Below are 23165 nucleotides of genomic sequence, written 5' to 3' on the forward strand. Positions count from 1 at the left end.
TGGTAGAGGTGTGCCTGCAAGCAGCCCAATTGAAGGCAGTGACAATAGGCTTGTACACATCAGCAAGAGCTTCAGGGCCAATACAGGGAGGAGACATGCCACCTTAACAACATTTACTACAAGGCCTCACTGGCTCGCCAGCATGTGGACGGTGACACATTGGGTTATCCTCTGGCATTCATCTTGCACCCCACAGTCCATTGGGCCATCAGTGGGGTGATTTATACTCCAACTGGCAACATTGTGAATATGCAGGCAGCCATGAATGAGGTCTTTGGCCAGTATTACAAGTTGCTCTATTCCCCTCCCCAGGTCCCTTGCGTGCATCATGTCCAGAACTATAACCATGAGCCCACTCTTCCCACCTGACCCCATTACAATTCCAGGAGTTGGAGCACCCGTTACAACTTGAGCAAATATAAGCAGCCATACGTCAGATGACCAGGTAAACTTTAGATCGGCATTACGGAAGGTGTGCTTCATCTAGTCTAGAGCCATCTCCCATTCCTTAGTTCACAGTACTGCCCCAGAGAGCATTCTAGGCATCTGGACTTGCTACATAGTGTGTAGTCTGGTTCATAAGCCTGCAGGTCCATGTATAGCATTGTGCCTGCTTTACGACCCAAGCCATGCATCAGAATGCACTCTAGCCAGTGGTGTAAGGTTGGTACCCCTTGTCCCACTGCCCAAATATTACTGATCTCCAGGATGAGTGCATTTTAAGCCATAAATAGGCCAGCTCCTAGACCATAAACATCCTGCTGTTCCTAAAGGTAGTTCAAGTCACCATCATTGTATAAGTCACCTAAACAGGACACTCCCACTTCTCGACGTTGTGTCGTATAATGTGCTCCCAACAGGGTTCCCACCACAGGCATGCTCCAAAGCATAAAGTATCGATCCACTTTGGGGTTAGAGGTATCTAATCCAGTAGAATTTAGTGGCATGTGCCAATCTGCTCATACCTCTGGATGGGCCCCCAGGCTTTTGAAGCCAGTCAAATATTCTAGTGTAATCTAGCTTCTCCTGGATTGCTCTACTCTTTCCCATTGCTTCAACCACCAACCAGTGCATGGGCCATTGCAGCTGTGCGTCTATGAAATAAAACTTGAGATCACACACTCCTAATCCACCATCCATCAGCTGCTGCTGGAGTATCCAAATGGACCATCGCTTACAAGCCCACTCCATATTAAATCCGAAATTAACCCTCACAGATGTCTAGAGAACGCCTTGGTCCCAACCACTGGTACCTCAGCAAAAAAATGTACCAGCTGCATGAGTGTCAGTTGTGCCACATAATGGGAGCACTTGAGGAGAGAAATGGAGATTCCGATGGTTGTTTCCTTGGACTTCGATAAAGCATTCAACTCCCTAGGGTGGTCATAATTGCTGCTAGTGTTGGAGGCTGTGTGGATGGGACCAGAGTTCCTGGGATGGGTCAAGCTACCTCAATTCTTTCAAGGGCATCCCTCTTTATCACCCTCCAGGCCCCAGAAGTGCCTTTTTAACAGCAGTTGGGACTCTGCTAGAGGATGGGTTTGTGCTGATTCCCACACGATCCTGGGGGATTTCAACTTCCATCTGAAAGCACTTTCTGATCCAGAAACAACCTGCTTGGGAGAGGTGTTGAATATTGGAATTCTTAAGCAACTTGCAAACCACCCCACGCATGTTGCAGGGCACACCCTAGCTGGGATTTTTCAAACAACCCTCAACTATCTTAAACCAAGGTGCTGCTCCTTGCTTGGTCAGATCATGCTGCTATCCATTTTGGAGTAAAAAAAAGGTAGAAACAAGAGCATGGGGAAAATTAAGCGCCCAGCACTAGAAGTGCTCCCTATGGCCACGACCCTCAACCTTCCTGTCGAAGTAGTCAAGGCCACTGCCTGCTACACGGAAAGGGTAGACACAGCTTGTCATAAGCTAGCCCCGATAAAACTTTGAGATTCTAAACACTCCCAGCCTTCAGCCCCTTGGTTTACTGACAAACTAAGGAATCAAAAGCCTGCCTGTAAATGCCTAGAAAGATGCTGGAAGAGAGGCTTCAACCTTGTGGATAAAGAGTCATATAAACACAGCCTCATCCAATACAAAAATCTACTGTTCAACACCAAAAAGATCTATTTTACAGATCAAATTCTACTGGCGGAATCATCCTCCAAAGAAGATTTTAGGACAGTAGCCAAACTGGCTCCCCCTTCCACCCCATCTACTCAGAGTAGCCCTGAACTTTGTGAGGAAATCGCCAACTTTTTTCTACAAAAGGTGAAAGCTATCTTTTTTGCTTTTAGCCTCCCACAGACTGGAGCTTCAGGCAAATCAGCTTCACTGGCCACCATTACAATCAATTCACGATCAACTTTTGACCTCTTTCAACCACTAGATAAGCTTGACACAATGAGCCTCCTTGCTTCCACTACATTGGGATCTCCCTATGATCCCTGCCCAGTTTCAGTGATCAAGCTATATCATAGGTACAGCATTGACCCCCATATTTAACACTATGTTTGAATCCGGTCAGTTTCCTAAAAGTTGGAAAACAGCGTCCATTCTCCTGCTGCAAAAAAATCCAATCTTGACCCTAAGGACCCAAACAACTACCGACCAATTTCCCGTCTACCCCTGCCAGCAAAACTGATAGAAAGAGCCATGAACACCCAACTCAGTGTATTCCTCCAAGCAAACAACATACTAGACCCCACTCAATACGGATTCAGGGCAGGACACAGTACCAAGTCTGCCTTGGTAAAAGCTACAGAAGAAATAACATACGCTTTACACCAGGGAGGCAAGGCTGTGCTCGTTATGTTAGATCTCTCAGCAGCCTTCGACAAGGTCCACCATGATGTTCTGATGGACCGTTTGTCAACATATGGGGTCCGAGGAAATGCTTTGAATCTTCTGAAGTCCTTCCTAACAGAGAGAATTCAAACAGTGCACTTGATAAAGCCCACTCTAAACCATTATCCCTACCATGTGGAGTCCCACAGGGATCATCTCTTAGTCCTACCCTCTTTAATATTTTTGTGGCACCACTGGCATAGGTGATCAGATCCTTTGGATTTCAGTTGACATCATACGCGGACGACACCCAAATAGTGGTGTCACTATGCCCCGGACAGGAAGCAGAGAAAGGGAAAAGGTTCCTTGACTGTATGAAAGCAATCAAGTCATGGATGATGACCAACTGTTCCAGTAAAACCGAGGTCCTCATCTTTGGCAATAACACCAAATTTTGGAGCCCAGACTGGTGGCCGGACGAACTAGGGTCTCTTCCAGAGCCAACCAGTAAAGCAAAAATTCTGGGTGTCATAATTGACAATAAACTCATTTTGAGGGATCAGGTAAACGTGATAACCTCCGCTAGTTTCCATTTCCTTAGAATGATAAGGAAAATAAAATCATTCTTACCAGAGAAATGTCAAAGGATAATGATATCATATCTGATAATGTCACATGTATACTACTGCAATAGCCTCTACCTCAATATCCAAAAGCAACACCTAAGCAAGCTCCAATTAGTGCAGAATGCTCAGCTAGACTGCTGACATGGACACCTAAGTTTGTTTCAGTAAACGAATAAATAAAAAGGCTACACTGGCTCCCAGTGAAACAACGAGAACATTTTAAATCCCTGTGCATGGTCTTCAAGGCCCTTCACGGAATTGGCCCAGATTACCTGAAGCGGTGGTTCAAATGGTTCGAATGGTACATAACCAGCAGAGTCCTTCGCTCTACTGAAGCAAAAAGGGTGGTTATACCCTCAGCAAAAAAACTAGCTTGGGCGGTGGAAGTTTTGTCACATGCTCCACGCAGGCATGGAGCGAGCTTCACTTCCATTTTAGGAACGCTAAGGAGCTGTTGTCATTCAGGAAAGGGCTAAAAACCTGCCTGCTTTCCACATAGGTCCATTCACACCCTGTAATTAAATAGACAACAGCCAGTGTCAGGGCACAATTGGGTAACTTTGCACTCTAGAAATGCAATTAAATATCATCATAAATTGGGTGCAATTTGCCTTTGAACTTGTTTGAAATAGTAGCTCCTTGGTCTATATGACAAGATAAATGTCTGCTGAGAAGTTACCTGGGGAGGGTATATCATAGTCAAGTTCTTCATAAAAAGGGAGCTCATGCTGTATAAAAGTAAATGATTTCTAATAATGCTGCAGGATTTGCAGAGCAGCAGAGGGTTTGTAGGACAATTTTCTAATAACTGTTTTTTCATCCTTCACTAGGCTTTTGTGCAGAATCTTCCAAGCTGGAACTGGAGTCAGGGAGACAGCATCATTTGCTTTCCTGAGCTCAAGCTAGGGTTCATGGCCCAGAGCTGTCATGTTCCTGGAGTGTCCACCCTGTTGACGAACCTTTTCATCATGAAAGATGAAGTTCCGGTAAGATCCTGAGCAATGACGGCTGTTGAGCCAGTTTACTGGCTTGTGTATTTCTTTCCTCACAAAAGCATTTGCATTTCCTAGTGATTTTTGTAAGGGTACCTAATTCTGTCCTGGTTGATGTTAAGTGTACAATTGGGTTTTGCACATAAGGAAAGAAAGCACCTTGAAAATTGATTATCTGTTAAAAAAAAAGGATTTTAGTTGTTTATATAATAAACTTCACCTGTGTTACCATACCGGAGCCCAAGTCAGGCTGTCATTATTTATTCTACGCTTTCAGGGCTTTAGCCGAGTGGACAAATACAAAAATCAACATTTTGCCAGTGGCCTTAAGCCTGGTACAGAATGTTGAAGGTCCTGATAACATGCCTTCGAGGAGATGTAAATGTGTACAGAGAATATTATCCTCTTTGTCTGTGCTGGCAATTGTGTGTCAAGAGTCAATGCTTAAGAAAGATGTCAGCTTTAACGTTGAGCATGTAAAATGGTGATGTACCTCATCGAGCCCTATGAAACAATATAACACCCACTCCTTAGATATAAGGTGACTCAAAGTTTACTAAAACCTGTGCTGAAATATAAATTCAAAGTCTCCTTTAAAATTAAAAGCACATAAAACCCCAAACGTATTAAAAAGGTAATTTTAAAAAGCACGCAAACGGCTGAATTATAAGCAATTTTGAGCCAGATGTAGGAGCCGAAATACCGGTCGGTAACTGCCGATTTCAGCCGTTACCGACCGGTATTTAGTAATTGGCATGTAGGGGGCATATTTTACCGATTCGGTAAATTTAATGAATCAGTAAATTTACTGAATCGGTAAAATACCGAATCGGTATTTTTACCGATTCAGTAACTTTCTGATGTAGGTGGGACTCTTCTGAGTCCAAATGGGCCTACAGATTCGGTATTTTACCACCCAATCCAATTGGGTGGTAAAATACCGAATCCAGGTGTGCATGCACATGTGTGCATGCACACCTATGCCATGTGACAGACAGACATGCCCTTAGGGCATGTCTGTGTGCCACATGGGACACATGCCAGTATTTGGGGTGCTAGAGGGTGTCAAAGTGACACCCCCTGCACCCTTGCTGGAATCGGTATTTACCGAATCGGTAAATATCGATTCGGTAATGCCCATTGATTCCTATGGGCTTCAATGCCCATTGGAATCAATGGGCATTACCGAATCGGTATTTACCGAATCGGTAAATACCGATTGTTACAGAATCGGTAATTCAATTACCGAATTCACCTACATTTCCCCCCTTCTATTTTACCGATTCATAAATACCGAATCGGTAAAATTCGGTATTCATGAATCGGTAAAATATACTTACCTACATCTGGCCCTTTATGACTAAAACATTGCCGAATTGAAAAACAATCTTCACTGCTCCAACTGCCACATAGTTTAAAGGTGCTGAGAAACAGACAAAAGAAAGCTGTTCCCAGCTGCTGCAGATGAGGTTTCCGTTAGCACCCCTCTCACAAGTTACAATGAACAAACATGGTCAAATTTGCCCCCCTCATCAGCAGCTGAAGGTGTAACAACCAGTAGGGCATTTGCAGGGGACGAGCCAAGATCCAGCACTCCAGTAGCTGAAGTATCCCGGAATGGCTCATAATATGCATTTTCTAGCAATGGTAATTGCGCAGGGCAACTCAGCAGGTAAACTTTTAAAGGGACCAACAGCCCTCCTTTGTCCATTGATTGAACCGGTTTAATTCCAAAGCATATATATTCAGGGCATATTTGAAAGTGCACAGGAGACAGCTAACACCGGCTGCACACAGTGTAACCAGATGGGCCAGCAGGACAAGAGTCAGTCATCATTTAGGTCCTGAAGCAAGGATGTGCCAAAATACTGTATCATCCTTTCGCAACACAGTAGCACATGTGAAAGTGCCATCCCCATTTGGCCATGTGATATGGAACATCCATTGCGGAGCAGTTAAAATAAAGATCAGCATCCCAGCAATGAAGAATGGGACAATTGGTAATGCTCCAAAAATGCTTCCAACCGTGGAGTGTATGAATGATGGAATTATTCCGAAGGCAGTCTGGAAGATACTAATCAACCCAGAGTCAATTGTCTTAAACAAATGTACAACAACTGCTGTATTCTAGGCATTAAAGATGCAGTACAGGAGCTCCTTGAAATGGTGTGAGAGGTTACTGCATATTTATGACTGTACCTCAGAAGAAGACTTTGTAACCTGAAGATCACATATCTCCCATGCAGATGTCAAGGCAACTTCCTTCTGACACAATATGGTGTTAAGTCTGTTTAAAGCATCAATGTTCACAATTGGAATTGAAGGCCACACTGTCACCTCTCTAACTGTGCAGGCTGATGCAAAAGGCACTTGTGTACAACAAACCACAACCCTAGAAACTGTCAACATATATGGTGTTCTCAGTTTCTTCCCACAGCAACTTTGGTAGCTCAACATCAAATAGCTCCTGTCCAAAAGCGATCTGAATGTCAGACAAATTACAGTAGCTGGGGAACCTTTCAGAAAATAGTACAACTTTGCCTTGGACGCATTAAATGCCCCATGAGGTATAGCTTCCCTGCAAACCAAGGTAAGGTCTAAAGTGTTCTCACAGTCTATACCTCTAAGAATAAATCTGAATTGCACCATTTCTACACCTGTAAGTGAAAGGTGTGTTGGTGTAGTCACAGCATTTATCTTGGCCAGGTCAAGACAGGGCGTCTGCTGCAGTGTTATATTCAGGAAAATCATTTGTTATGGTAGTAGGCATGCTCTGAATAAAGCCTCATTCACCTGAACCAGCCAAACTTTCTTTCCCCGGATAGATTTCAAATAAATGTTATATTTCTAAAAGTTATACCCTGGTATCGACAACTGTGAAATTAAAGGGACTGAATAAATTAGTGTAGTATCTGTTAGCATATTTTTCTTTGCCAGGGAAGGGAGAAATTCATAATAATAGGATTCTGGGTCTACAGGAATGTGTACAGAATAATATGCAAATTTCTATGCAAATGTCTTTGAACTACCCACTGGTGGTGTAGGGCAGTGTTCCATTGTATGTAATTAAATACTGCACATGGAGTATTTGCTGTATATAAATAATGGTTCCCATAATGGTGAAAACAAAACATTTCATCATAATTAGATGTATCAGTATACATATCTTCACTTTCAAAAACAGCATAATATTGTAAATCACAAAGCATTTGCTTTACTGTACGAATACCTCAATCATCAGAGATGCTGCAAGTAGTAATGACATGATTCAGTGAAATGGGAAAAACACTAGGAACTTGTAAAGTTTCTCTTGGTGCATATATATCATACGGTACCTGATCCCAAACAATTCCATCAGAAAACAGAACCGCTGAAATGTTCACAGGTCTATTCACACTTAAGTGTGATGAAGAATGTCACTTCAAAACCTTGTTTACCATTTCAAAAGCAGAGCGTTGTGGGAGATAGTGTCCATTCAGAAGCAAGAAACAGAGAGTCCCAAATCCAATCCAAAGGAAGAGGAAAACAAAAAAAATTGTACCCCAAATGTCTACCCTGGGTGGGATACAGTATGTCTTTTTAAGCAAAATTAAAAATGCACGTGGTCCACGCTGTGGTGGTGGGTCAGACGTATCTGAAGAAAAGTTATCTGTCAAAAAAGTAGCCTGAGGCAATTTGTTCAAATGTAGGAGGCTTTGGAGCCATGTAGAACTGATAGTCAACTCTACTGATGAGATGTTATAAACAACTTAATTGTTTGCTTGGTGTTTTGAAATCTATGTGGTCACACATGATGATTGTATGTTTTTTTGTAGACGTAGCTAGAAGTAATGAAACCTTAGTATTAGTTGTCCCCAGCTGGGAGAAGAAACGTCATTGTTAGTTAAAGCTTCCAGGGTACCCCATTGCCTACCATGTAGAATCAGCCACATAGTGAGGTTTGATGAGATCAATCAAAATACATCTCTTGTGCTTACTGCTGGCAAGAGGTGGTAAAAGTTAGCTCTGACCTTCAACAGCCAGGACAGGCACAGGCTCTGTGAAATGTCCCAAACTCCTTTTTGTCAGGTATTTTCTCCCCCACTAGATCCCCAATCTTTGGAATCCAACCAGGAGTTTCTGTTGCTGCCTTCACTTCACCTGTGGTAGAACATTTCGGTAGTTCATTGTTGTGTCTGTCTAGGAAGTCATTCAGTTCCAGCAAGACAGACAGACATTCCCTAATATCAAAAGTCATTTCCGACGCCACTGTAGTATGACTGGCAAGGTATGGAACCCACATCTTAACCCCAAATAGAATTTAGTAGAGAGTCTGACCGCCCAAGGATCTTCTTTTCAGATAATTTCACTCTCTCTATCCCCCATACAGGTGATGGACTCAACTGCGACCTGAAATTAATAATCACATTTTTTTTTTTTAATCCTCATTTGCCGTCTCGCCACCCATATCTACTAACTTAGTCCACCACTGGGCTTTTTATCTCATAAGCTGGTTTGAGTTACGAGGCGTAAACTCCACCTATTTTGAGTCTGGCTATTCATCGAGCATTCTTTCTTAGCCATCTGATTCACCAGATGTGTTTTCCTCTTACTCTATTTCCGACCTGGAGTCCCATGTAATAAACACCAGCGAGATAGGCGCAGGCTTAATCATCGGAAAATCGTGCCAAATTAAATTATTCAACCAAAACATAAAAGGAAGGGTGCCCAAAATCCTCGATTTCTCCTGGTGTGTTCTAAAGTATCAAGCTTAGCCATAGACCTCATGGCTAAAATCCAATCCAATAAATTAGGGGTGGATGCTGAGACCCATAACTTACATATCTCTCTACGAGCTAGCAAAATGGCATAAAAGGTAAGTCTTACATTATCATTCATGCTTTTATTTTCTAAATCATATCTTCCCGTTATTATTAATTCAGGGCTTACCTCCATCCGCAGGTTCAGAGTTTTAGATAGACAGTTACTTACATCCAGCCAGAATTGTCTTATATTTGGACAAAAGACGAACATGCGTAGATCATCCACGTTTGGGGTCTTACATTTCGGACACCCCTCAACTCCTCCAGTTTTGAATTTGGATAATCTACGAGGGGACCAATATGCCATATGGATAGTAAACAAAAGATTTTGCCTTAAATTTGCAGGTTTAACAATACTATAAAGCATAGACATTGTTACTTGCCATTGGTTCTCTGTCGCGATCTTTGGCAAGCATTCCATCCAAAGAGCCTCCGGAAGCATAAATGGTCCATCTTCCTTTTCCAGTATCATCCAGTACCATGTGGCCACTTCTTTCTTAAAGGTCCCTAGAGATGGAAAGATTTGTTCCAGGATGGTAAACTGCTGCCTTGGGGCCTTTGCCAACAACTGTGGGGTCAGGTCTTTTCGAGATATAAGTATTTACAGATTCAGAGTTGGGCAAATGATCCAGAAAACGTAACTGGGACTCAGAACGATTTTGAGTTGAATTATCACATTTTTGAAGACTGCTTTAAGTTATGTTTTTTCTGCTCCACAATCACATTTACCTCAGGATGGTATGTGGAGGAATAGCGCACAGTCACACCCAATGTTCCCATGGTGTCTTAGTAACCCCTAGAGGCAAACACTGGACCTTGGTCTGAATGGAATATGGCTACTATATATGTGCTGATAAAGACTTGCAAGTCCTTTATAACAGTTAGAACAACAGCCAATCACTGTGGCTAAATTCATAGGAATCCACTAATTACATGATGTATTTTTTGGACCGCAGTGGTCCAAATAAACACAAGCCAGAGAATTTTTGGAGATCAAGAGAGGTGTATGTGGTGGGTGAGCTGTGGTGGAAACCTGTATTTGTTGTCTTGTGTCACATTTAAGGACATAGGGCCTGATTTAAAATCTTGGCGGACGGGTTACTCTGTCACAGCAGTGACCGATGTCCCGTCTGCAGAGATATAAATCACATTATATCCTATGGGATATATATTTCAGTGGACTGGATAACCGTCACTGTTCTGACGGAGTAACCCCTCCGCCAAAGCCTAAATCAGGCCCAGAGTCTATTGTCTGTTTGTATAGACCTGCCCACCAGTAGCGTAGCTGCCTTCGTAAAATTGTAACGGCCACCTCTGCATGAGGGGATTCTACACCTTCATGTGCTGCTGCAATTAATTCTAACCTGCAATCAGAATTAGGAGTTACTCTATCACCCACTCTATCTCCCTGTCTAGGAAGATGAGCAAACTGAATGTTTTGCACATTCAGCTGGTAGGAGTATTTTGTTGGCATTGGCAAACGTTTTGGTAAGGGGGTGCCACAGCGCAAATCTGTGACATCCTTCATAAGTTTTGTCACTTGCCCTCATAGCATTTTATGCTTAATTGTGCACCCTTTTGAATGTCTGATTCCATTCTGGCTCCAATAGTGTAGATAGTCATTATAAGCAGGAGTGGCTGGAACTCATGCAGTTTTACTCTCCTGAATTCTGCGGAGTTACATAAAAGCTCTGTGACATCCAGTGAGGCACAGGGTCAGACTGATTTGCATATGGCCATGTCTAAACTGGGGTGGCTGAGTGAACTAAAGAATGGTGATGGATTAAACCCAGATCAGTTGACTGGGGGTGAGTGTTTGATTTGCTCAAACGCTCCGTCCATCATCCCATTTTGTTTCGGTCTTCTGCACTGGGCACTCCTCCTACCACCATGGCAGTGATCTATGGTGCTTCTTGTACAGTCTGTAACTATGAAATCCCTTCCTTGCAGGACTCATGTGGACTGCGAATGAATAGGCATGGAGAGTGGATACCTTAACCCGGTCTCTACTCTCCATGCGCACCCACGCGCAGTCCTTACGAGTCCTGCACGGAAGGGGTTTCATTAGTTGAAGGAGAAGAAACACTGCTGATGACTGCCACAGCTTCTCAGCACCGAGATCTAGGTAACCCTGTGCTCCCATCGTGCGCAGAGTTAGCAAAAATCAGCAAACTCCACTTGCGGAGCAGAGCTCTTCACCGACCCCTACTCATTAGTGCTGTATCATACACATTCTGTACTGCAAATTGCATATAGCACTGTTCAGTTGTCTATAGTCTAAGTCTAAGCAATATGAATGATTTGGTTCATTACTGGAAACAAAGGATTGTTCATTGGTGAGGTGCAACTCTATTACAGCCTGACATTCAAGTTGTGTGAGTATTTCTCTATACGTGTTGCATGGCTTCATGGTTAATTGGATATTGTGGTTGTGCTTGTAGACTGGACCTTATAGGTATGATGTGGTAAGAGGATCCTTCATCCCAACACACATGGTTGCAGTATAGTGCCGGGACCTGTGCTAGGACCCAATCCTTGACGTAGGTGTATTTTACTGATTCTGAAACGAGATCTGACACAGCTGGTAGTATTATTGTTACCCCTGGTAAGACATTTCTAACAAACACAAGTGGCCAATCTCTTTCAGCTAAGAGAATGTCATGGTTGAATAACAAGTTCTCCAAAAAGAGAACACTAAGGGTACATGAAATATCCCCCTACATCTGGAGTTATAATTCATATACTTGACTATGGACGATATGTCTCTGGTCCAGTGTTTTCATCTGGACATCGTCACTGGTTGCTACTGCTGCCATTCACTCCATAAGATTCTGGCAAGCTATTGTGAGTTCTGCCACACTGTCCAGCAGAGTCAGAACCCACTCCCCGGTCAGAAGCACAGCCCTCAATATTTATGGAATGTTTAACTTTTATTTATGTCACTTTCTTCTTTTTAAATTGAGGCTTTTGCTGTGGAAGTTTTTCTTCTATTTTTTATTTTGAGGTCAGAAGAATGTTGTGAGTCCTTCTTCAGTTTCACAGACTGCTCTGATCTGCTCTCTGATCATACTCCTCTCTCTGAGCCTTTTTTGGATGATTCCTGAAAGGAATGAGAAGGACGTGTATCGTATACTGATAACTATCAGATAGTTTAATTGTATATATGGTTGCGTAAGTTATTGCACTTATCAGAGGACTACTGTTGAAGAGAACCACCCAGTGGTTTAGTCTTTTCTTTATTTTTCTTATTATCCCAGTGCTTTTTATGTCTCGCCTGCCGATGCGCTTGCGCATTCGAGCTGGCGAGAGATATAGGGGCTTATCCAGAGTTTAACCAAACTGGCGATTTGATGCTGTGCCCGTGCGCTTTTAGGTCAATGCGCAAGCGCAATGAGCTAAAATGCGCGTGCACAGCATCAAATCACCAGCCATCGGTTCCCCAGCTTAGCCTCCTACGTCACAAACCACCATTTGTCTCTTCAAAGGCTCCGCTCCCCGCCCCCCTGCCTGCACCACTCTCCTACTTCTCCCCCCACGTGCCCCTAGCGCTTACATCCCTATCACTCCCCCCCTCCCACCTCCCAAACAGAATTTAGCCAGGAAGAAAGTAAACAAGGCTCCATCGTCTCTCGAAGCCGCTACTAATAAGACTAAATGTATGTTTTCTATCCTATATTTCCATGTTTATTTCCCTTCAATTTACTGAAACTCAGTTCTTCTAAGAAACACACAGATCACAGCTCGCTCTCCTTTCATGTACCGTCTGACGCTTTTCATGTGCCATGTGACGCTTCTAGTTAGTACAAGCTCGGGAGGAAAGGTCTGGGAGGCATTGTAAAACAGCACACTTTAAATGCGCCTTTTGGTTTAAAAAATTTGTCCCGCACATGTGCACATAACTTATACAGCTGACAGATGAAACATGTAATCATATTTTGCAACCTAAAAAATGCACTTACGCACTCTGCCCGGCGGAGTTTGGGCAATCTAAACACACACTCGATGGCTTTGTTACTATCAGCGGGTGTGAAAAACACACTTAGAGCTTGAACCGCGATAGCCTGTTTCTGTACAGCATCCAGTCCCAGCCGCATTTCGCGTGCCTTGTAGTTTACACCAGTTTGTCATCGCTCTAGAAATAATGACGATATATGTGGGCGGTATAATGTATTTTATGTAAGCATGCACACGGCATGTGGTATTCATTTCGATAGTACGGGGTCCACATTAGATATTAGAGCCACTAGCTGGCCGGGTTGACCTAATGCGTTTCAGAGAACTTTGATGTAAAACAGCCCTTTACATCACAGAGACCCCCTTTAAGCTGCAGTAGTAACTTCTAGCCGCAGTGGATTAATGCTCTGTGCACTGTGGCCTGCCAAGAATGATGGCTTCCAGTACAGTTTAATGACATTGTTTGGAGTAACCTCGGAAAGTTCACTTTGTTTATACATGTAATACAACCTATAAACGGTGTAATGCGTTTGAGTAGACTCGGAATAAACAGCTCGGTGTTTATGAAATGCGTTTATCTTTTATTTCTGTGTTTTAGGTAATAATATCATCGTGTATTTCGCATTTGTTTCCTAGTTTTTTCTTAATAAACAATACTGCAAACGTGTTGATAAAGTATAGATTGGCTCGGTCTGGGGTAAATACGTTTCATTATCAAAGATTTTGAAAACTGCATAACGAGTACAGATGGTCCTTTAAATGATAAAGAACCAAAGTGTTAATATATGTTTATTCTTAAATGTAGTGAATAGTAAATGTAGGATGTTGGGTTGACATAATGAGAGTTACTGCAACTGTGTGCACATTTAGACCGAAATTACAAAATAACTTTCTTTCCCAGTTTTATATAGCGCGAACTCGACCCGGAGGTATTGGAGCCTTTACATGAGCATCAGTTACATTACACAAGTCACATTCATATTTAGGCACGGGAGATTAAGTGGTTTCCCCAGAATCGCTGAATGTTGAGCCGGCGCCTAAACTCCAGGCTTGTTCATCTGTTTCAAAGTCGACAGCCCTCCCAAACACTTCAAAATTTGTTTCCAGTCGGGTCTTTTAAAAAAAAAAAATCGAGCAGCACCTCACACATTTCAGGGTGGGAGTTAATTAACACCACTTAGGGGGAGTTCGATGCACCAGGCTGTTAGCTCCAAAACACACCAGGCTTATGACGCTAACCCAAGTAAGTACATGCCCAGTTCACCAGTTACAAAGGGTCTCTGACATCCAGTTGTGGCATACAGGCTTTGGATGCTGGCTCATGTACGTTCCTCATAGTTAAAATAAAAAAGTCTGAAACTTTGCTGTTAATTACCTATTGTAATCAACAGATACCGCGAGTCATAATTAACAAGCATCGAGGAGCACTTGAATCAACTAAAACGTCCCTTTAGAAGGTCAGTTGTACTCCCAGATTCTATGTGCCACTCTGCACCACCACAGCATCATTCAGCACCACCACATCACCACTCAGCACCAGCACAACACCACCCAGCACCACCACAGCACCACTCAGCACCACCACAGCACCACCAGAGCACCACTCAGCACCGCCAAAGTACCACTCAGCACCACCACATTATCACTCAGCACCATCACATTATCAGTGAGCACCACCACAGCACCACTCAGCACCACCACAGCATCACTTGGCACCACCACAGCACCACTCGGCACCACCACAGCACCACTCAGCACCACCACAGCATCACTCAGCACCACCACACAGCACCACCACAGCAACACCCAGCACCATCACAGCACCACTCAGCAACACCACAGCACCACTCAGCACAACCACAGCATCACTCAGCACCACCACAGCACCACTCAGTACCACCACAGCACCACTCAGCACAACCACAGCACCACTCAGGGCAACCACAGCATCACTCAGCGCAACCACAGCATCACTCAACACAACCACAGCATCACTCAGCGCAACCACAGCATCACTCAGCGCAACCACAGCATCACTCAGCATTACCACAGCATCACTGGTTCAAATATGTTCTCTCAATGTTTTTTCCAGCTTTATTACAAATGTCAAAAAAGATGTTAATATTTCACTTCTGTTCTTGGATTTTCGTCACAATAAAATGCACTGAACATAATCTTCACTAAAGTTATTTACAAAAGTTTAAGCTATTGCCATTATAAATTACAATCACTTTTATTTAAGTATTAATTATTTAAAAAAGTTAAAAGCCATTGTTATTTGTAATATCAATACATCTAAGTCACGTAAATGGGGGGGCGTGGCTAGCAAGCCAGCATGGCGGACGGAGGCTGCTAGAGCTCCGGTGCCGCCGGGGGAAAACTTCTCCCGAACGCCGTGTCGGGGGGCCGCCCTGTGCCACCGACGATTGAATCCTGCTCCTGTGGTGACCTGCTCGCCTCGACAGCGTTTCTGAGGCCCTAGGTGACACGAGTGCCCAGCAAACCGACGGAAGGGATCTGAGGCCTGGACCCACGCTGCGAGCCGGGGACTCCTGTGCGGGCTGTACCCGGAACGCGGGAACGCCGCCTGCCGAGAAGCCGGGGGACTGACTTGGTGCCACTACTTGGGGGACGCCCCGATCACTAGCATGGCCGAGGGGGTGAGAACGAAGGCCATCTTTCTCCCCCCCCCCGGCGCCCCCTTCCTGCATGATTTCGGGGGGCTCGGAAAGGACCACCTGGAAAGTAGAGCTGGTGCACGGGAAGGTGCTCTGCCTGCGAGACCCCGGAACCGCACCGCACCGACGTCCTATGCTGGGACCTGTGAGACTGCCGCCAAGTGGGGAAGGCACGGGGACACCGAGGAAGGCGCCGCACTGACCTCATCTGCCTTCTCCCTCTTCCCCCCCGCTGTTGCTGCTGCTGGGGGACCAGGTCGGGAGACAATACCAGGATCGCCGGCCTGGGCTGAGGCTGGAGACGCGGTTAAGGACCACTGCCATTACCCTGGGAAAGGAGGGGGTGACGGACGGAGGAGACCCGCCGGCCTAGAACCGGCTGCGCTGGAGGGTTGAGGAGGCGGCCGGCCGGCGCCAAACATAGTGGAGACGCGGGAACGGGTCCCAGTGGCCACCTGAAGGCGCGAAGAAGGCTGCCATTGCTACCTTGGGCGGAGAATGTAGAATCTCCTGCCCTGGTGTTCGGGTAGCGGCGGAATCTGATTGTCCAACCTGTGAACTGGTCCTTGTCGCCCCACTGAGGTGGACAGAGGTGAGTGCGGCCTGCGCCTTCATGTACAATAGTGCCATACCCGGGACCCTCGTAAGGCTGACTACCTACTGAAGACTAGAGAGACTGCGGGCGGCGACTGTAGCCCGAGTAGAAGAGGCACGGGTGGTGATAGGAACCTGCCCTGCGACAGCCACCATGGTACGAAAAGGTACAAAGGTAGCGGATGGCAAAGATGGAACATCTGCGGGGCCTACTCCTGATGTGACCCAAGGTGGCTCCACACCTCTAACACTGAACTCTACCCTCTCAGAAGACCACCAGGGGGACAAACTGGATCTGATACTCAAGGAAATCAGAGACTCTAGGGCTGCGATGGAGATGCAAATGGGCACCCTTACTACTAATCTCTCACTGCTTAAAGCCGACCATGATAAACTGGCGGACAAAGTCAAAGACCAAGGGCTGACGCTGGCGGACCTCACCCCGACGGTGGCGGAACATACCGACTTCATCCAACAAATCCAACATCAGGTAAAAACTTTTATGGAACGGGTGGAGGATGCGGAAGGACGCAATCGACGCAATAACATCCGCGTCATTGGACTGCCGGAACGCAGTGAGGGGCCCCACGCGACGGAATTTATGGAGCAATGGTTCCGAGATAACGTAGCTGCAGAAGGACTGTCACCGTTCTTCTGTGTGGAGAGAGCGCACAGGAGCCCTACCGGCCGACCGAGACTGGGCCAGCCACCACGGCCCCTGATTGTGAAGATTCTCAACTATTGAGATAGGGACATGCTCCTTAGACAGGCCCGGTTGAAATCTGTCATAGAATACGAAAACAAACGTATCTCACTCTACCCGGATTACACCAATCTGGTACAGAAGCAGAGGTCCTCCTACTACGAGATTAAAAAGAGACTCCAGAGAGCCAAGCTCCACTACGCCCTGTTGTTTCCTGCACGCCTCAAAGTGATCCACGACAACAAAACTCACTTCTTCGACAGCCACACGGACGTGGAAGAGTGGCTAGAAGTGATGGATATCAAGGAGGACCTGAACCCAACCCAAGGCTCATCGACCAGCAGATCCAAAGATGGAGCGGACCACTCGGAGAACAGGTCAGGTGCACGTAGTACGGAACCGAAATGGCATACACCTTCTGCTCATCAACAGAAACAAGGACAGGACGATGCTATCGCGACGGTGAGCTCCTTCAGGGAGGAACGTGGAACAATAAATACGGACACCGAAGACAGCACTGTACATTCAGACTCGGAAAACAGTATGGGGCTGTTCCAGACTGTGACACCCAGAGCAGCTGATGAACTTCTGGACAATGCCCAGGAATAACGTTTACTACGGATGAGATCTGAAACATCAGGTCGAACTGGTATCCTTTTTCTTTATTGTAAACTGAATGCACTGCCAGGACATGGAAGGGGAGGGGGTCCTATAGATGGGGTGCATGATTGTGTTTATACACTGATTGGTGAAACCTGGGGTAGCCTAGTTCTGCTCTATATACTGTCCCTGACATGAGGACCTCACACATCCCACACCCATGTGCATCACAGGAATGTAACACGGTGTAAACAGGGGAAATGTCCCCCCTCCCAAGAAACGGACAACAGTAATGGATGGTTATATGATAACTCTCCCGGCGGCGCCGTTGAGCCAACGGCGTAGACAAGTATGGCCCATTGGATATGGCTCAAGCTTAGCCGACCCCCCAAAAGCGTATGCACCGCAGATTGTTTGGTTACTTTTTACAGTTTAATGTTCGGCACAGCAAGGTTCCGAGGCTGCACCTCAAGAGTTTGGGTTTGGGGAAGGGAGGGAACCGTCTTCAGGCTAGCACTGACAATGGACATACTGCAATATGTAATGATACCCCTTATGACATCTGTATTTGGATATGGCTGAAGAGAAAGGGAAGTATAGGCTGGTTACGTGGAATGTGAGAGGGCTAGGGGCGATACAGAAGCGGCATAGAGTACACGCCTTCTTGATTCGCCAGCGAGGGCACATAGTATTCCTACAGGAATCCCACCTGACACAGTCCGAGGCGCACACATTACGAAAGAAATGGAGGGGAACCGTATTTTCCACAACGTACTCTGCCTTCTCCAGGGGGGCCACGATATGGGTGCGCTATGGTACCCCCTTCGTGGAACTGGAAAGGAAGGTGGACGACCAAGGGCGCTACATTTTGGTAAAGGGCACACTAGACGGTACAATGATAGTCCTGGGTAGTATTTATGCCCCGAACTTTGACCAGGACAGATTCCTTACAACTGTTAGCCGGGCCTTGGCAGATTGGATAGACATCCCCTGGATTTTGGGGGGAGACTGGAACATGATACTAGATGTGGATCTGGACAGATCGCACCCTCCCCTCCAGGCGACAGGGGTACATAAACTGTCTGACTCATTTTGCGCATGGCTTCAGGGATGGGGAATGACGGATGTGTGGCGCACACTATACCCAACACACAAAGAATACTCATACTACTCCCCACTACATAACCTACACACCCGCCTAGACAGATTCATTTGCACCAACTCCTTGATGGCAAAGTGTACGACCTCAGCCTACCTTGCCAAAACATTTTCGGACCATAGGCCGCTAACACTTGATCTATACTGGGGAAAGATACCCTCACCAGTACCCACCTGGAGGCTCAACCCCTCATTACTTGAGGACGGCCCGTTTCGCACACACCTTGCTGACACTTTAACCGATTACTTCAGAGAAAACTGGGACTCTACGTCCTCGAACTTGGTAGTGTGGGATGCAATGATGGTTGTGATAAGGGGAGCCGCGATTGGTCGGCTGGTGGGAGCCAGACAAGAAACTCATAAAAAACTCTGTGAAGTGGAACGCCGTCTAAGGGAGCTTGAGACTGAGGTGGGAACAGACCCAGGGCGCAAAGGCGACTTACAATTGTGTAACATTGAGCATGTAGAAATTCTAGAAACCTTAAGGGTTATGGACTATAAGGACTATTTGAGACGACAGCAGGCGGAGGCGGACAGGTCCGGGGCACTGCTAGCTCATCTGATCCACGATACCCCTGAGACCCCAGTAATTACGAGTGTCCGGGATGAAACGGGCAGGCAGGTAAACACGCAACTAGAGATCAACACTGTGTTCAAGACCCACCTAGAGAGACTCTATGCTCCTCCCCTGCAGATACTAGGGATGCCATGATAGACTTCCTAGACGAATTGACAATTCCAACCCTGACCCAGGAGATTCAGAATGTCCTAGCCAAACCCATAACGCAACAGGAAATTAAAATAGCCATTCACACATTGAACCGGGGTAAGACTCCAGGACTGGATGGACTGCCTGGGGAGTTTTACCAAACTTACTCCGACACATTGGCACCTGTCTTGGAAAAAAGTTACAAAACTGCTTATAAGGTCGGCCATCTACCAGCCTCGACTATGCAGGCCTTAGTCATTTCCATTCTGAAGCCCGGCAGAGACGCCCTTGACGTGAGCAACTATAGACCCCTATCCATGCTCTCCTCGGAGTATAAAATCCTTAGCAAAGCTATCGCCTTATGAATACAAGCCCATCTCCCTGGCCTGATCCACACTGATCAATGTGGCTTCCTCCCGGAGAGGAGTACTTCCCAGAATACGAGACGACTCCACGCCCTCATGACGACCACCCCACAGGGACTGCCGTGCGCTGGCTGCATAGCCTTGGACCTCCGACAAGCTTTCGATTCCCTGACATGGGACTTTATGTTTGAAGCCTTAAGATGCTTCGGCTTCCCAGACGCCCTGATAAAATGGATTTGTCTACTATTCACGAATCCAACGGCTAGAGCACGCACAGGCAGGCACACTTCGGACAGTTATGACGTCCACAGGGGCACCCGACATGGGTGCCCGCTGTCACGTTACTGTTCGTACTCACACTAGAACCCCTAGCGATTGCACTCCGAACTAGGGCAGCGGAGGCGGGCATTCTAGTTGGGGATACCTATAATTTGATCTCCATATATGCCGACGATATAATGGTGTTCCTCCGAAATCTGCAGGATGACCATACACAAATAGCGACCATCTTTACACGATTTGAAGAAATCTCTGACTTGGCCGTAATCCCCGGAAAATCACTGGGCTTCTTTTTCCGGGACGGACAGCGACCTACCCATATACAGTTTGGCACACACGAGATCCAGGTAGCTCCAACTACATTTAAATATCTCAGTATTAATGTATACCGGAGTCCGGAAGACCAGATGGAGGGCAATGTGCGGAGAGCAATCAACGGCCTTCGAAGTAGCGAGACCTTCTGGACGTCCCTGCCCCTCTCTGTTATGGGCCGGGTGGCGATCTCAAAGATGTTCCTCCTTCCCCGGATACTGTACTACTTTGTAAACTTGCCAGTCTTACTTCCACAACAAATATTTACCACACTAAACACGTTACTAATCAATCTCATCTCGGGGTCGGGGAGACGGCGGATAAGCCTCATGAAGTTGCAGCTGAACACCAGACAGGGAGGCCTAGGTGTACCAGACCTACGAGTCTACTATTATGCTAGCCAGCTCCAATGGCTGACAAGATGGGTAGCGGGCAGAAGCCTCCACGAGATCCCTTTCACAGCAGACAAACTGGCACGCGGAGACCTTCACTCCCTTTTACTGCCCGCTGCCAAGGTTCCCAGAGACTGCCACCCCCTACTACACGTAGCTCTGAGATGTTGGCGGAAAGCACTAACGTACACTGCAAGCACCACTCCTTACACAGACAACATCCCCCTACTTGAACTCCCAACTCCACAAGGGAACCTGACACGACGCAGATTACAACTCTGGACAGATGCCGGGGTGGACAGAGTGGGAGACTTGTTTGGGGACGACACCCTATTAGATCATGCCACCTTCGCACAATCCACGGGTGCCCCGCAACGAATGTACTTCCTGCACGCCTCAATGACCCACTATGTGAGAGGCACCTGGGCTCCACAACGCACCAAGCCAGACCAACACGAATTGGTTCATCTCCTCCACTATATGGAGACAGGTGGACACCTGGTAAAGTGGCTCTATGTGGGCATTAGAGAACATGCAGCTTTGCCCCTCACCACACTCAGGGAGGCTTGGGCTACAGACACAGGGGAGGCCATAACAGACGGGGAATGGAAGATCGTCCTTGGCCACCCTAGGAGGGTGTCCAGGAACGTTAAATTCAAATTTATACAGGCCATGGTTTTGCATAGAGCATATCTCACCCCCCAAAGGCTACACAGGATGTTTCCTGCCACCCCCCACAACTGCCCTAGATGTCAAGAGAATGACGCAAATATCCTCCACATGTTATGGACATGCCCGAGACTGCGCAACTACTGGGTGACAATCAGAAACACACTATATACTGTAACAGCCCTGCAGATCCCTGAGGGTGCACTACCCTGTCTGATAGGTAACAGGAAGAGATCCAAGACCTGTAAGGCACAACTGAAATTTGTAGATTTGGCCCTCTTGTTGGCACTCCGAGCTCTCACCATGAGATGGAAGTCGCCCAGGCCCCCTAATGTAGAAGTATGGCGATCCGACATGTTGAAATGGGGCAAAGCGGAAACTGCGGCGCTGCGTAGGGAGGAAGAGAAAGGACTACGTAAATACCCTATTGCGCAGGACTGGGAACGAATGTTAATAGAGTTGGAAGATATAGACCCAGAAATGCCACAAGGAGATACCATCTAACGGCACAAGTCTTATGTGGAATGCCGGCACGCATAGCTACCTAGACTGGATGCACCGGTAACCATGCCTAGCGATTGAATCATCCTCTAGCAAAGACTTAAAGCTAATATATCCAACTTACAGAACATGCACACAGAAATAGCCAGAAGACAGGGAGGGGGAGGGGGAGGGAAGGGTTTGAGGGACAGTTCATATAAAGGCGATATTGTACTCTAAATGCAAATAATATTATAATGGAATGTTATTCGGAAGAATTATAGGATGTGACGAGCAGATGGATACGAGGAATGATATGCCAAAGTTGAGTTAAAGAAAATGGAAAAAACTGATAGTATGTGAAATGATTAAATGCACTTTGTAATACTTGTCACAGTCACGAATAACGAGTTTAAAAAAAAAAAATCTAAGTCACGTAAATACAAAACATGTTGCATTACAAATGCTATAGGTGTCACATTTGCGAAAGTTATAACTTTTGGCATTGTAAATGACAAAGCTATTAATTTAGCTATTTTAAAAAACAACACATAAATAAAAAAAGTCATTTATAAGACCAATAGCTCAAACTTTCCTAATGCGAGACCTGTTGCATTTCCAATGCTTGTTTCTTAGGAGATTAAGGTGCCTGTTTTTGGTTACCCTTCTCAGAACTACCCTTTTGTTGTGGTTTATTAGGTCTGGCTCCCAAATTATCTCGGCCTATTGTAAAATAGGTCTCTGCATTACTTTTAGGTAGTTGTCCCTCTCGGTCTAATGGCGCAACCTACCAGAGCCCCTGGCACACTGTCAATGCTTCTGATTCCCCTTTTATGTTAATATGATTGAGTATACTGTTGCTAAATTGCTCATTAATTTCCTGCCCAAGTCCAGGGCAGGTTCTTCATAATACTCATTTTGGCACAGATAATGATGGTGCACCATGTGCTTTGGTATAGATTGCAGCAAAGACTGCACCCCAAATGGCACAGTCTTCCTTCGGAGTAACCATCCCTAATAGTAGGCACTTTGCGAGAATTCCATGTTTTTTCTTGGGGTCCCGTATGG

General features: G+C 45.9%; 1 protein-coding gene across 1 annotated transcript in view; it reads left to right on the forward strand.

The window, feature by feature from the left end:
• LOC147683337 (calcium-activated potassium channel subunit alpha-1-like) overlaps nucleotides 1–23165 on the forward strand; it is a 799658-nt gene that overhangs the window by 357745 nt on the left and 418748 nt on the right. Inside the window, exon 12 of the mRNA XM_086942523.1 lies at nucleotides 4241–4396. Within this exon, the coding sequence (XP_086798649.1) occupies nucleotides 4241–4396 (156 nt within the window). The remainder of the gene's footprint in view (nucleotides 1–4240; nucleotides 4397–23165) is intronic.

The sequence above is a fragment of the Lissotriton vulgaris genome, chromosome 11 (genome assembly GCF_964263255.1).
Source record: "Lissotriton vulgaris chromosome 11, aLisVul1.2, whole genome shotgun sequence".
Taxonomy (NCBI): domain Eukaryota; kingdom Metazoa; phylum Chordata; class Amphibia; order Caudata; family Salamandridae; genus Lissotriton; species Lissotriton vulgaris.